Below are 14,769 nucleotides of genomic sequence, written 5' to 3' on the forward strand. Positions count from 1 at the left end.
CGACATCAAAAACGCCCTGATGAAAGTCACTTTAAAGGAAAAAAATAAAGCGAAGCGAAGACTGGTTAACATTTATTACTGCATTATCGAGTTTTTAATATTTCTTTTTTAGTTACACAGTTTCAGCCTTGAATTGGTTCATTATCCTACAAAGATCACAGCTGCTGGCTTATTTACCATAGACACCAAAGTGCTATTCGGAGTAATTATTTAAAATTTGCAAAAAAGTGTCTATTTTCAAGTGTCAAATTGTAGATCGGTGCCTCTTGCGCAGCTTACGTCGTTGTGGTCTGGCAGTTCCTGGAGTCCGATGAGGAAGGTGCCTCAATTTATAAAGTGAACACATGCAGAGCCTAAAATAAGAAGCCTCCCACTAAATTTTAGCGATGGTTACAAGCTTGCAAAAAATAAACCAACGGACTTTGTGGATGTTAGCACGTTGCGAAAGAAAACTGAGTGTAGCTTGACAACTTGAGGACTTTGGGATAATATAAACCAAAACGAGAAACGATCGAGTTACACATGTGTTCCTTATTGAAACCTCACCACAAAAACCCGATATTTAAATTTACTCGAAATGTTTGCATGTTTGTGCCAAATGTGGAATGTAACTTTATCCGTTAAAAACACATATGCCACTCCATTTCCGTTAAGTCTGTGCTGACTTCCGGTAAGCCTGTCGCTGGTCAACGATTCGCTGGCGGAAAATCCGTATGGAGTGAGTGTTCTCGAACAGCCTATAATCAAATCTGGACAACCCTCATCGCTCCTAATTTGAATATTCAGCGGTTTATAAACGGAAGTACGCGCTATGCGGGTGGTTAACTCCATATAGTACGTCTAGCCGACTAATTTAACGCACTTGTTGGATTTTAAAAATGTGGAAAAAGTTATGAATTTCTTTGTTGCAATGTCCAGTGGGTTATCGTGCGTAAAATAAAGTCTGTAATTTACCTGAGTAAGGAGCAAAGTTCCTTTCGTTGTAACTGTAAAACTGGCTAAAATAGATATAATGGCGTCTTCTTTAATTTTATGAAAATTTATAGGCGCTGGGATTAGAGGGGCATTCCTAAAATATGACTAAAGCGGATCAATGCAGTGTTTATCAAATAAACAGCTTCAGTCAATGAAACCATCAGCAATGTTTATGCGGGTGAGTCTGGAGTTATTATCCTATTGAATTACTATACTAGCTCTTATTTTATTACATGTAATATAAAACCATCTAAATCTTGTTTGTATTTATTAAACGATGACAGATTTCATTGTGTGGTTTATAAAAAGCTAATATTTTATTTCACTTACGCAACCGTTATCCGAAAGGTCACAAAAAGCACAAAACCCGCGATTCCCTCGGGATTTCGTGGGAAGTGAAGGTGTCGAGTTTTAATTATTTACATTCGAACATGATTATTTTCAAGAGAGATTTTATTTTAGACGCGGAAAATCGATGTATTTAGTCGATAAATCTAGCCGCTTTTGTTTTTTGAAAATTTTAATTTATTACTGACGATGTTCTGTGACTGAATGCCAAATAATGGTAACGTGTGTATAAAGGAAGAAGTTTACGACTAGTAAAAATGTCAGTTTTGTTGTGCGAAAAAATAAACACGGTTCTTGTCTAGGTTGTCGTGGAACATTTTCGGAAATAAAATAATTACAGAACATAAATACGAACGAAAGTTTATTGGGTGTGACGTATTTGCAATGACGTAAATTTTATAAATACCTCGTGCTTTGTTAAATCTGGCAAACCCATTGACTACACACCTTTGACTTACTTAAATGTGTAAAATATTATCAAATCATCAATAAAACTCAAAATTCGTAAAAAATCCTTTTTAAGTCCTGTGTGCTCATTTTTTAATAAATATTGATTTAATACCTAATTTAGATAACTGTTTATACTCGGAAAAAAAATTCACTTTGATTGTGTTGCAATACAATAAATTTCAAGCCTGGCAAAGTTGTAAAATCACGTCATCAAATTTTTGGTGGAAGTAAATGGGTAAATTTTGATTAATCTTTCATCATCAGTCTAATAAAATTACTAACAGACAGACACCCGACGAACAGACGTAGACGTGAGTTCGACGCTCCGAAAATAAAAATAAAGACTGTAATTTATTTTTAGAATTGATTTTATGACTAACGCAACAGAGAATCAACAAAACAAAATTTTTCATGCGCTCATGTTTTCTCGGCGTCGGATGATCCCATAGAGTATGAAAAAAAAGGTGTCATGTAATCTCCGAAATGTCAAATCAAATCAAATTTTAGGTGTGTAGGTGCAAAAACCAAACTTGTCTAATCATCCTTACTAACAACTTGACGTCTCAAAATTTTATAAAATAATATACTCTTAAAATTGTAGTTTATGATTCCGCCTTGATTTTTACTTCCCGAGCGTAAGCAAAGGAAGTATTGTAATCGAGTCCGTCGGCCGACTCTCTACTTTTACGTTTTCTCGATCTTTCATGACCCCTAGAAGACGAAGAAATAGGTCTCCCATTTCCGTCTGTCTGTCCGTCTGTCCGTCTGTCCGTCTGTCCGTCTGTCCGTCTGTCCGTCTGTCCGTCCGTCTGTCCGTCCGTCTGCCGTCCCGGATTTTTATTAGACAGATAATCTCCGAAAGTACTCGACCGATTGTTGTGAAATTTTGCACTTATATTAAGAATATCATGTAGATGGTAAAACGCTAACCAAAATTTGTCTAATCATCCCCACCACTAATGCGATGACGTCACTTCAAAATTGTACATAGTAAATGGGTTTTCAATTGTATAAAATAACATAGTCCTACACATGTAGTTTACAACTCCGAATTGACTTTTCACCCGAAACGTCTAGATTTTTGGAAAAAAAATCAAAATTATAAAACAACATTTTGAAATTTAATTTTTAATCTGCTAACCAGAATGCTTTGAAATGTTGCAGATGTTTTAAGGCTATAAAGAGCATCATAAATCTTTAGTCAAAAAATATTTGCTTATCCCCTCCAAAAACTTGATGACGTCAGCTCAAAAGTTTGTGGAATAAATCATATCTAAAATGTACAAAATATGATGAGTCTGTACTTGTGATCTATCACTCCATTCATATTTTTTGGATTTGCATATACAGGGTGACTCAAAAAAATTAATGAATGCGTAAATTTATTTTACTGATTTACTCAGAAACTACAAAACCGAATGCTTTGAAATCTTGCAGATGTTTTAAGGTTATAAAGAGCATAATAAATGTTTAGTCAAAATATATTTGCTTATCCCCTCCAAAAAATTGATGACGTCAGCTCGAAAGTTTGCCGAATAAATCCTATCTAAACTGTAAAAATATGATGAGTCTGTACTTGTAATTTATCACTCCATTCATATTTTTTGGATTTGCATGTACAGGGTGATTGAAAAAAATTAATGAAAGCGTAAATGTATTTTACTGATTTACTCAGGAACTACAAAACCGAATGCTTTGAAATCTTGAAGATGTTTTAAGGTTATAAAGAGCATAATAAATGTTTAGTCAAAATACATTTGCTTATCCCCTCCAAAAAATTGATGACGTCAGCTCGAAAGTTTGCCGAATAAATCCTATCTAAACTGTACAAAATATGATGAGTCTGTACTTGTAATTTATCACTCCATTGATTTTTTTTTGGATTTGCATATACAGGGTGACTCAAAAAAATTAATGAATGCGTAAATTTATTTTATTGATTTACTCAGGAACTACAAAACCGAATTCTTTGAAATCCACTGCGAAAAAAAAACATAATAGGCATGCAGTCGTCACGTTTCCGACAGCGAGGGAAGTACTGTCGAAACTCTTTAGACCAATTTTTTACTCTAACCGTGAAAATTTTCGCAAAAATCCAAAATTGTATGACAACCTTTTACAAGTGACGGTGAGTATGACGATTTCGTGACGCAGTGTGTAATGGGTCCACCTCGGAGTCAGCCTATCTTTTTTTTTTTCTTACACTGTTAACACTATTATCTATGTACTTTTCTAATGTATAGAGGTTATCATAAATTAAATGTCCCAAAATCAAACTGTATTATTTTTCAAAGAAGTTGTATTTCTTGGACTGTACTTCAGGGGCGAGGGAAGTTCTGTCGAAATATCCTTCGAACAAATTTTTTGAAAATATTACTGTAAAATTTTCAACGATGGGCCGCATTTTGTTGCTATATGTATAAATTAATTCCCACTAAGGAAAAAATCAGCTCAAAAATATTTTTAAAACTAGAATCGTTTCAGCTGGCTTTTTTTGCAAAATCCGTCTTGAATTTAGAATTTAACGAAGAAAATTAGACATAAAATCCCTGGAATAACTTTCAGTTTCATCTTATGCCAGTTATATTGTAATATTTTGCAAAAAGTATGACAAAATTTTGACATTTTAGACAAATTAATGCCGTAATACTGTACCCTTCAGATGCCTGTCGATGTCTTATGACATTTTTACTTCCCGACAGTATTGAATATAAGAAGAGTGCAGTGGCTACTTTCCTGTTTTGTTGACGTTTCATAACCCCTAGCGTACGAAAAATAGGTCTCCCTTTTCCATCTGTCTCTCGTCTGTGTCGATTTATAATAGACAAATAATCTTGGAAACTACCGGACCGAGTGTTGTCGTATTTTATATTGTTACGAAAGAAAAAAAAAATGCATATTATTAATACTAGGATTTTAAGCAGCTAACAGACACTTTATGAACAGCATAATTTTTTATTACTTAATATTATAATCATAGCTAAGGCATTATTTGAACTTCGTATTACAAGTCCTCCAAATTATGAGTAATAATAATCAATAATTTATAATATTTCTGATTAAAAAAAAAGACATAATATCAATCAACCCGATTATTTGCAAATATTGCATTTAATTTACTACGTTGTTCTTGAAATTGATAAAAAAAATATTTTTAAATAGGGGGTTAGCGGGTCATATACAAAGACCATAAAACGAAGGAAAATTACGAAAAACGGTGCTGGAAAATGTCCAAACTTGTTCTCTTTCCAAGAAAAAACTTGATAATTCTTTCCTCAATTTTCATTCCGAACCTTAACGTTCTGCTTCAGTGATTTGTATAGCATCTGTTGCGCTGTACATTCTAAAGAACCTGACCCTTCGTATACGTGCCAGGAAGGGTAAGTCAGACACCTTCCGGTTCTACCTAGCACACGTTACAAACCTCCAGCACGTGCCAACGGAAAATATGTAGACGCATCCGTAATTTCCAACTGGCGATTTTATCAATTAAAAATAAAACACTCACAAACTTGGACACAAACTAGACACATAACAAATGCAAATAAACCGTACGTAGAGCAACATGTGGAGCATAAAAATAGAACTTATAATAATAACTTAAATCAGGATTCAGGTCGATTAAAGCAATAACGTGAAATTCGTTTCGCCATAAAATAAATGAATAAAGTCCCGGATGCGGCCCAGCCGAGTCTATAAACATTTTTTAAAAAAGCAATTAACGTTATGCAACGCATATTTCGGCAAGGTAAATATTTTGAAAGTCGTCCTTATGGCCTGCACTCCTCTTTAATTCAACCTAATCGCCCGCACTGACAACAAAACGAGTTATTTTTAAGCTCGTTGAAACGATTGCATAAATAAAAATATAATGGCAACGCAACATAAAAACTGTTGGCCGCGACAAAGCGACAGAAAAATGTAGGTACTTACAGACGTAAAAGCACAGTACAAAAATAAGAGCTTTATCCATGATTAGGGCACTCGGGAGCAATTAAACCTTAAGTACTTTCGTAACAATGAGCACTTTTAAATTCGCACAGTTTTATGCGCGCATGTGTCCTTAACGTTGCGTCTATTTTAAAAACTAACGAACCACTAACCCAGCACACTTGAAGTTCAACAGCGAACTGCCTTCGTTTCTATTTTAAAGTTTTAAACCACCATGCAGAACCACCGATGCATGATGTACATGTGGTCAATGGTCAATTGCGCCACGGTCTGCACGGACTTGGTACAATTAATTAATTTGATTCACCTATACCTTGCATCCTTTGGTGAATCATGCGTTTGTGCCGCCGTGAGGAATTTCGAATGGATGATTTGCGCTGATCGAATAAAAGGGTTTCGGATTTGTAAGGTTTCCAAATTTCGTTATCCAATTGGATGGTGATTAATTCCTAATCGCATTATCGATTCTTATCCTGTTTGCTTGTTCTTTGCGTTTTTCAAGATTATCCGTCGAGGCGATGTTGCGCTAAATTCAAGTGTACGCGCGAATTATTTATTTAGAGCTCTTTGCGGAATTGTCGATATCGGAGATATATTTATGAAATTAGCGTCCATAAATAGTTTAGACGCAAACGGAATGTTTGATGGCCATAAATAAACGGGAACGTTGTAATATTTAGAACAAAAAGTTGGTAGATGTATAATTTGTCCTATAGTTATTTTAAAACATGATCTTTCACTATTCGCATAACCGAATGATCGAAAAAACTGTTGTAAGATCCTGTCAGTGCCTAAAATTCTTGAAAAATACAAAACATTGTAAATCATAAAGAATAAAAAAAAATCGCTTTTGGGACCGATTCTTTCGAAATTGTTGCTCCGTGACCAGCAACACGCTATATTTTTGGAATGAGCATGCCGAGATCTACGTCCCTGAATTTTTTCACAATTTTTAGACAACTTTTTTAAAAGTGAAATTTTTTCCAGTGGTCCCCTCTTCGTCAAATTTCGGCCAATTTTTGAAATTATCGATACTTAATTAACATCGTGTTCCTCAAAGAAAAATATCTGTATTAAGTAAAAAAAAAGCCAAAAGATAAGCGTCACCCATGTCTCGATCTCTACTGTGGTGAATTTTTCATTGGTTGTCAGACCGAGGGGGGCAGCGTAATTGCAAAATCAATATTTCCTGTTTTCAATATGTTTTAAGTTTCTTGTTATGAAAAAAAGAGTACGTATACTAAGAAAAAAAAGCAAAATATAAGCCCCACCCGCCCGCCCTATCTCAATTGTGATGATTTTTTTATTCGTCGTGAGCCAAAGGGGCGGAGATTAATTGCAAAAAATTTGTATCTCTACAAGAAATTACCCTGCGAAACTTGTTTTGTTCTTGTTGACATAGTAAGGGAGAGGGGGTGACACAGTCTCCTTGTCTTCAAAATGGTTTATTTTTAAGAATATGACAATATTTAAAGCATGTTTTGATGAAAAATTCATCACAACTGAGATCAGGGCGGGTGGGCGGGGCTTTATTTTCGCTTTATTTTTGTCAATATATACAGGTTTCTTTCAACACCATACTTAAAAACATGTTTCAGACGGTAAGCTTTTGAAGAGAAATAAGGATTTTGCAATTAAACTCCGCCCCTGGGCTCACAACGAATAACATCATTACAATTGAGGTGGTGGTGAGTAGGCGGGGCTTAAATTTTGCCTGTTTTCCCGACATACGCAACAATCTTTTCATGACAAGATATTTAAAACGTTTAAAATGGTACATTTTTGTCGGGAAACATCAATTTTACAATTAAGCTCTGCCCCTCGGACTGACAACGAATGAAAGATTCATCACATTTGAGATTGGAGCGGGTGGGCGGGCCTTAATTTTTAACTGTTTTTCTTTGCATATATAGTTTTTTTTCAACAACATGTTACTTAAAAGCATGTTTCATATGTTAGTTTCCTGAAGAGAAATAAGCATTTTGCAATTAAGCTCCACCCCTCGGCTCACGACGAATAAAAACGTTGTCACAATTGAGATAAGGTCGGGTGGGCGGGGTTTACATGCCTGTTTTTTTAATTATATGTACATAGTGTTCTTTTAAAGACAAGAAACTGCAAATATGTGTAACAGGGTAAATTTGTAGAGCAGTGTGGGGGCTAAAATTTACCACTTTAAACATGTTTTCAGTTTCTTGTTGTGAAGGGAAGACTATGCATATTGAGAAAAAATGCAAAATATAAGCCCCACCCACCCACCCTATCTCAATTGTGATCATTTTTTTTATTCGTCTTGAACCAAGGGGGCGGAGCTTAATTGCAAAATATTTGTTTTTCTGTAAAAAATTACTCTGTGAAACATGCTTTGTTATTGTTGAGATAGTAAGGGAGAGGGCGTTATACAGTCTCTTTTTTTTTCATTTAAGTCTATTTTTAAAAATTTGATAATACCTAAAATGTTTTGATGAAAAATTCATAACAACTGAGGGTGGGGCTTTATTTTTGCTTTTTTTTATTAATATATACAGATATCTTTCAACACCATACTTAAAAACATGTTTCAGACGGTAGGTTTTTGAAGAGAAATAAGGATTTTGCAATTAAACTCCGCCCCTGGGCTCACAGCGAATAACATCATTACAAGTGGTGGGTAGGTGGGGCTTAAACAATCTGTTCACGACAAGATACTTAAAACGTTTAAAATGGTCCATTTGTTGTCGGGAAACATCGACTTTACAATTAAGCTCAGCCCCTCGGACTGACAACAAATGAAAAATTCATCACATTTGAGGTTGGGACGGGTGGGCGCCATCTCTACATATATAGTTTTCTTTCAACAACATGTTACTCAAAAAATATGTTTCATATGATAGTTTCTTGTAGAGAAATAATCATTTTGCAATTAAGCTCCACCCCTCGGCTCACGACGAATAAAACGTTGTCACAGTTGAGATAAAGGCGGGTGGGCGGGGTTTTTCATTTTTGTTGTAGGCAAATGCCTGAAAGTTGGATATAAATGTATATCTTAGAAATTTTTTTTATTTGAACTCTACTTGTTTTTGTCTATTTGCCTATTTTGATCCTTGACATTTTGCTTTTTTTGTGCCTATTTTGTTCTGAAATCTGGATTGTCTATACCCCTAAGCACATGTTTCTTGCGAAGGTCGAAAATTGATAAATCGAAAACTGAAAAAACCCAAAATTTAAAAATTTGATAAATGGAAAAATCTAAGAACTGAAAAATCAAAGAATCGAGAAATAAAAATATCTAAAATTTTAAAAATTGAAAGGCGGAACTCAATCTCAAAATTCGTATTTTTCTACAAGAAGTATTATCATATGTTCCAATTTTTCGATTCTTCAACTGGGGCTCTGGGAGTATTATTTACGCCACTGGTTTTGCGGGATTGGTTGGGCTGCACTTCAGGGACCCCGGAAGTTGTGTCAAAATAACGTTCGACCAATTTTTAAATAGTGTTTTATTTTCAACTAATTCATCAAAAATGTGTCATTGCTATATGTACAGGGCTGACTGCGCCCAATGGGATTGTTTACAAGACATTGGTAATCGACCAAGTCTCTCCTCATGACTTCATCTGTCAAAATCAACATACTTTTCCCTTCGGAATTAACCACCTTGGATTCATCTACCGTGGTATCAAAAGCAGAACGAACTTGCCACGTATAGGAAATATCAGGTGGATTACCCTCACCAGAGCACGTTAAAGAATTCGTTGTTCTGTTGAAAGAAACTTTGCACGTCGGTGCATCTGTAAAACCAAAATTGAGAATTGAGCAAAATTTTTGATCAATATTTTTCTTACAAAAAATATTAAAATATACGTCAATTGATTCAGTTCCATATTTATTTGAAACCGTACAAGTGTAGTAGCCTCCTTCTAATTTTGATAATTTTTCAAGTTGGAGAATCTCGCTTTTTGACACGACTTCTCCAGACGAATTTTTTGTCCAGACATAATTTAAAGGTTGTCCTTTGGCACCACACTCAACTGGACTAGGAATTTCGTCTTCCACAACGTCAACTATGGTGTCGGATACTGTTAAATTTTCTGGAGCAACTACAAAATGCCAAAATTCTACTCAAATTCAGTTTATAAATTCACTTACATACATTCAATTGTAACGACAGAAGTGAAACTAATTTTTGATTTTTCGTTAGCACTAGTACTGACACAGGTGTATTTTGACACAGGATCGTTTTTATTGAGCGTCATATTCCAGACCTAAAAATACAGAAAATGCGTAAGAATACGAACAATTTTTGTAAACTGGTTACCAAAATTGATTCGACAGATTCAAACAGGCCTTCTTCATCATCTGCATCATAAGTATCGTTTTCCACGTCATAAAATTCGTTGTTATCCAATTCTAAATGTTCACCATTTTTTAACCAAGTTATTGAACATTCAGGATAACACTCGACTCTACAAGTTAAAGTGACATTTTCGCTTTCGTAATAAACAGACAAAGAGCTAGGTGGAGTCTCTATGAAGCGTGGTGGTGCTACAATATTTAAGCTAATTTCTTCTGACGGCATGCTAAAACTGGCTTCATTTGCAACAAGACACATGAAAGTGCTATTACGATCTTCTAACGAAACGGAAGAAATATTCCACGTAGATCGTGAACTGTTGTGTACATTTTCATGGTTAAGAAACCACATATAAGTCAAATTTTTGGGAAAACCTGGATCGTGCACTGAACACTGGATTGTAGCGTTGGATTTCTTGGACACTTCTGAAGGAAAATAGTCAATTTTGGCAAAAGACGGAGGTCCTAAAATAATTTATCCTGTTATAATCTATAAGTGGTTGAAGTTTTCAAAAACTAACTCGGTAGAAACGTTTCGCAGGGTGTTCCCTCTCCTACAGAGTTTTTAACTAAACAGATGTAACTTTTAGAATTGTCACTATTTTCGTTCAAAGTATAAAAACTGCGTGAAAAAATAGTGATACCATTTATACTTTGTAGTGACCCAGAAGAATTGGCTTTCCATGTAAAAGTAAGACCTTGTGTATCTGTATCAGCACTACAGATTAGCGCACGTTGCATTCCGAGATTGCCAAAAGTAATAGAACAAATAGGTTTATCTAGAAATAGATCAATTATCTGTGGTTACCTAATAACTTACCAAACTAGTTACAGTGCGAAACGTGAAAATAAACATTCGCTGATTGGTTTCCGTGTTTGTTGTACCCTTCACAAGTATAGTTACCCTCTTCTGACTTAGATAATCTACCAAGAACAAGAGTGTCATCTACTGCTACCACCTCTTTTGTGGATGCTTTTCTCCATACGTAATTTAAACGAGGTTTTCCTTTCCCTTCGCATTTCACTGCTTTAGGAACGTGATTTTCCTTCACATCAACAAAAATTTCAGACACTTTCACATCTTCGGGAGGATCTACAAGCTGAAAAATCAGCAACTTTTTCGTGAAAAAATCTTACAAAGTACGTTCTAAAGTCACAATCGTGGATGCATTAACATCTGGACCATGCGACGCTTGCGAAACACTTCTACAAGAATAGATATCCAAAGTATCGTCTCGGATTTGATCTCTAGAAAAAGTCTACAAGTGAAGCGATTTTAGAAGATTGTATAATCCCAGTGATAGATTTACCAAAGTTGATTCCACCGACTCGAAATCATTTAGAAGAAAATCAGCTGCGTGTTCTGTTCTACTAATATTATATAGTGCATCAGTTGAGATCACTTGGTCTTTTGTTATCCAAAGAATTGGGCAAAGCGGGGAACATTCAACTCTACAGGTCAAAGAAACGAATCGACTGGATTTTAGTACACCTGTATAAGGACTTGGTTTGGTGAGAAAATTGGCACGTGCTTTTATGTCCGCAGAAAACTTGGCCGGAGTACTCGTTCTTTTGCCACTTGTGCCAAAACAACTGATATTTTTACGAAGTTGCACAGACGCTTGTTTGATTGTCCATTTTGATGTGTGAACATCCAGAAGACGATGTTTGTTCTTAAGCCAAACATAGGTGATGTTACTGGGACGATCTCCCTCTACAGAGCATTCTAAAGTCACTTTGTCTCCCTTGAACACAGTTTCAGGTTTTTGAATTATTTTTGTTGGAATGTCGGGATCTAAAAAATTAGCTGTTAAATGAATTAACTGTTAAGTAAAAGATGTAGGTACAAGAAATTTTGACTTCCAGAGGTTTCGATTTTGGGCCTGGTCCAACTTGATTGACACCTTGACACATAAAATTTTTGACGTAGTTTTCACTAACACCTATTAAAGTCACCACGCGAGACTCATTAGTAAGTAGCACCTTTTCCAGTTGGGGCTGGTAAAGTTTCTGGGTGATATAATCTTCCAGAAGGGAATCATTGACAAACCAGTAGATCTAAATAAATAGTTAATAAGTCAGTTTTTGCAACAAAATCACTTACTTTTGACAATGAAAGAGGATTTCCGGAAGTCACGTTACAACTTAAAGTTATATTTCCAGTCTTGAACGAACATGTTGATGGAAGTGATGATGTCATTGTGACTTCCATGGTAGGTGAATCTAGAATTAATCTTTAGTAGTATTGGTGATCCTAATTCGTATTAATTTAATTTTACATAGAACGTCCAAAGTTAGACTTTCTGACGTGGTATTTCCAACTGAATTACTTAACAAACAACTATAGTTTCCAATATCCTCTCTTGTAACGTATGCAATTATCAAAGACAAGTTACTAAGTGTAACGAATGTATGTTTTCCCTCGATTCTAGTCAAAACTTCTCCATTTTTGAGCCTGTAACAACAGTGTTATTATCTCGAAAATTGGCAACTTAAGAATACCAATTCGCGGTGACAGGCTTCAGTGGATTAGCATCATAGTTACAAAAAAGTACCGCTGTTTGATTTTTGTCTTCAACAAAAGTAGTTTGGATGGATGTTACTGTCACAATTGGCTTATCTAGAATTATTTGTGACTTTACAAATGTGACAAATAATTTATGTTAACAATACAAAGTACTTCCAAACGTAATGTTTTTTCTAGAGGAATGTCATGGTCTTCTAAAAATTTGTTAGTACCGGAACATTTCACACTTGCATGGTCGTGGTGTCGAGAAGCAGTGAATTTCAACATACTCGAGCTTGTAATAATATCACTTTTCTAAAAAGAGTCACATTAATGACAATTTTTCAATTTCGGGCGATTTTTACGTTAGTGGAGACTGTAGCTATTGATGGATCCTCTGTATTCTCTACCCGCTTGGAATTGTTGTACCACCTTATTTGTACCATGAACGTAGCTTTAACTTCACATTTAAGTCGAACGTGCATACCTTCTTCAACGTCGCCTGCTATTCCAGTTAAATCTATCTGGAAGGGTCTACCTGAAGCCTTAAATTTATACAAATGAAATTACTCTTTGGTAGTTCTAACTTGATACGGCTTTAGTGCATGGAGTACCCACACCCACAGAGTTATTAACATGACATTCATAGTTCTTCAAGTTGCGCTTAGTAGAATTCAAAATTAAGTAGCTGTAGGAATCTTTGTTGATGATATCTTCATGGACGTCTTTGTCGGGGTAAGTTAGGTTCCATTGAAACGTAAAATTTCTGGGATTACCGTCAGGTTTACAAACTAAAGCTTCTTTTTCGTCTATTGTTTCAAGTTCTATGAAGCAGCTTGGTTTATCTATCAAAACAGAAAAAACAAAATGATCTCGTAAGTCGATTGATCAACTTACATAAAACATTGAAATTTAACTCCGTAGTTGCAACCCCGTGTTTGTTAGAAGCTTCACAAGTATAATTATGTTCCTCAAATCGCGATAATTTACTTAAATTGAGGCTTTTACCGATTCCTTCTACAAACCCTGTGGGAGTATGTTTCCAGACATAGTCAACCTTTGGATTACCTTCCGCTGTACAGATTACAGGATCTGGAGTTTCATTTTCTGTAACATTTACAACGGTTTTTGTAGACAGGGTAATATTTTCAGGTGGATCTAAAATAGTTGTTTATTATTTTACTCTTCCAAACGGTTCAATTCTACTCACATTCAACTTCAAAATAAGTCGTCGAGTTAACATTACGAAAAAAGCTCTCGCTTTTACAAGTATAGTGTGATGGGCTACTAGTCTTATTTAAACATTGATTGGGCCAGTTTTTCAAGTTCCAAACCAAAGTGGATTTAAATGATTCAAAATTGTTTCTTTGGTCATCAGCTGGAACAATTTCCTCTTTTATGTTATAAAGAGGATTATCGGTGTCGATTTTCGCGTCCTCCTCGTACCACACGATGTTACACGGCGGATAACATTCTATTATGCATGTTAGAGAAATGTTTGTGTTTGTATATGAAAACCCATAATGAGGTTTTAAACTCATTATAAATGATGGAAATGCTACAACGTTCACAAACATATCAGCTTGAGAAATTGCACCTTTTTTGGTTTCTGTGATGCATGAAATGAAACTACGCGTGTCTAACGACGCTTCCTCTATGGTCCACTTCGATGTAGTTAAATTTGCTACTTTGTGACCATTTTTTATCCATATGTAGGTGACGTCGTCGGTTGGAGGCTCTGCTTCACAAGTTAGAGCCACTGGTTTGCCTTTGATGGCTTGTTGAGGGTAAATAGTTAGTTTCGTTGCAGAACTTAGAGACGCTGTAAAAATTACGAAAGAAAACAGTTGATTAAGAAATTTTGATTGTCTATTCTAAAATTAAAAATATGCGCTGATAACGTGGTCCTAATAAAAGAAGCAAGTGAATAATGGAATAATGTGGATAAATTCAAATAAAAACTACTCACCAAAGATAATAAAAATCACGTCTCTCGTAGTTGCTTTATTCATTTTGAAACCAGTTTTAGAACTTTTAATTTTTACTTGATATTAGTTTTAATTTCCGTCAGAAGTTATTAAGGTAGTGTTCAACGTTTAGTTAATAATCACATCGCAGTTAAACAATGATACAACTAAGTTTCCGTCAACTATGTCTTCACAGTTTATATTTATTTATTATCAAACTTGACCTGATTATTTGTTGAT

General features: G+C 35.1%; 2 protein-coding genes across 5 annotated transcripts in view; both read right to left on the reverse strand.

The window, feature by feature from the left end:
* LOC135127722 (uncharacterized) overlaps positions 1 to 5,927 on the reverse strand; it is a 90,083-nt gene extending 84,156 nt beyond the window's left edge. The window contains exon 1 of one of the 4 annotated variants that reach the window (XM_064054290.1): positions 5,707 to 5,927. In XM_064054290.1, the coding sequence (XP_063910360.1) occupies positions 5,707 to 5,746 (40 nt within the window). In that variant the 5' untranslated portion in view covers positions 5,747 to 5,927. The remainder of the gene's footprint in view (positions 1 to 5,706) is intronic. The other 3 variants (XM_064054291.1, XM_064054292.1, XM_064054293.1) reach the window with 3 other exon arrangements.
* Positions 5,928 to 9,213: 3,286 nt separating this feature from the next.
* LOC135128168 (hemicentin-1-like) lies at positions 9,214 to 14,601 on the reverse strand. Its single transcript, XM_064055062.1, has 18 exons — positions 14,532 to 14,601; positions 13,773 to 14,384; positions 13,460 to 13,720; positions 13,150 to 13,407; positions 12,928 to 13,100; positions 12,730 to 12,877; positions 12,559 to 12,676; positions 12,336 to 12,511; positions 12,161 to 12,279; positions 11,904 to 12,114; positions 11,367 to 11,851; positions 11,201 to 11,315; positions 10,889 to 11,149; positions 10,578 to 10,835; positions 10,022 to 10,521; positions 9,857 to 9,968; positions 9,549 to 9,803; positions 9,214 to 9,494 (listed from the first exon to the last, which is right to left on the reverse strand). Exons 1-18 carry the CDS (start codon positions 14,572 to 14,574, stop codon positions 9,214 to 9,216), a joined length of 4,386 nt encoding a protein of 1,461 aa, XP_063911132.1. The 5' UTR covers positions 14,575 to 14,601.
* Between the last annotated feature and the right edge of the window lie 168 nt (positions 14,602 to 14,769).

Source organism: Zophobas morio, unplaced genomic scaffold (genome assembly GCF_036711695.1).
Source record: "Zophobas morio isolate AGI-343-1 ecotype UQ-CSIRO unplaced genomic scaffold, CSIRO_AGI_Zmor_V1 ptg000012l, whole genome shotgun sequence".
Lineage (NCBI taxonomy): Eukaryota > Metazoa > Arthropoda > Insecta > Coleoptera > Tenebrionidae > Zophobas > Zophobas morio.

Bases quoted from the DNA above. Each gene is read 5' to 3' on its own strand.
- LOC135128168 (XM_064055062.1), bottom strand. From the start codon at position 14,574: ATGAATAAAGCAACTACGAGAGACGTGATTTTTATTATCTTTG. The intron at 12,677-12,729 runs GTATTGTTAACA...AAATAATTCTAG, and splicing joins ATTACGTTTGGAAGTACTTT to ATAAGCCAATTGTGACAGTA. The intron at 11,150-11,200 runs GTACTTTGTAAG...TTCAGCTTGTAG, and splicing joins CACGATTGTGACTTTAGAAC to ATCCTCCCGAAGATGTGAAA.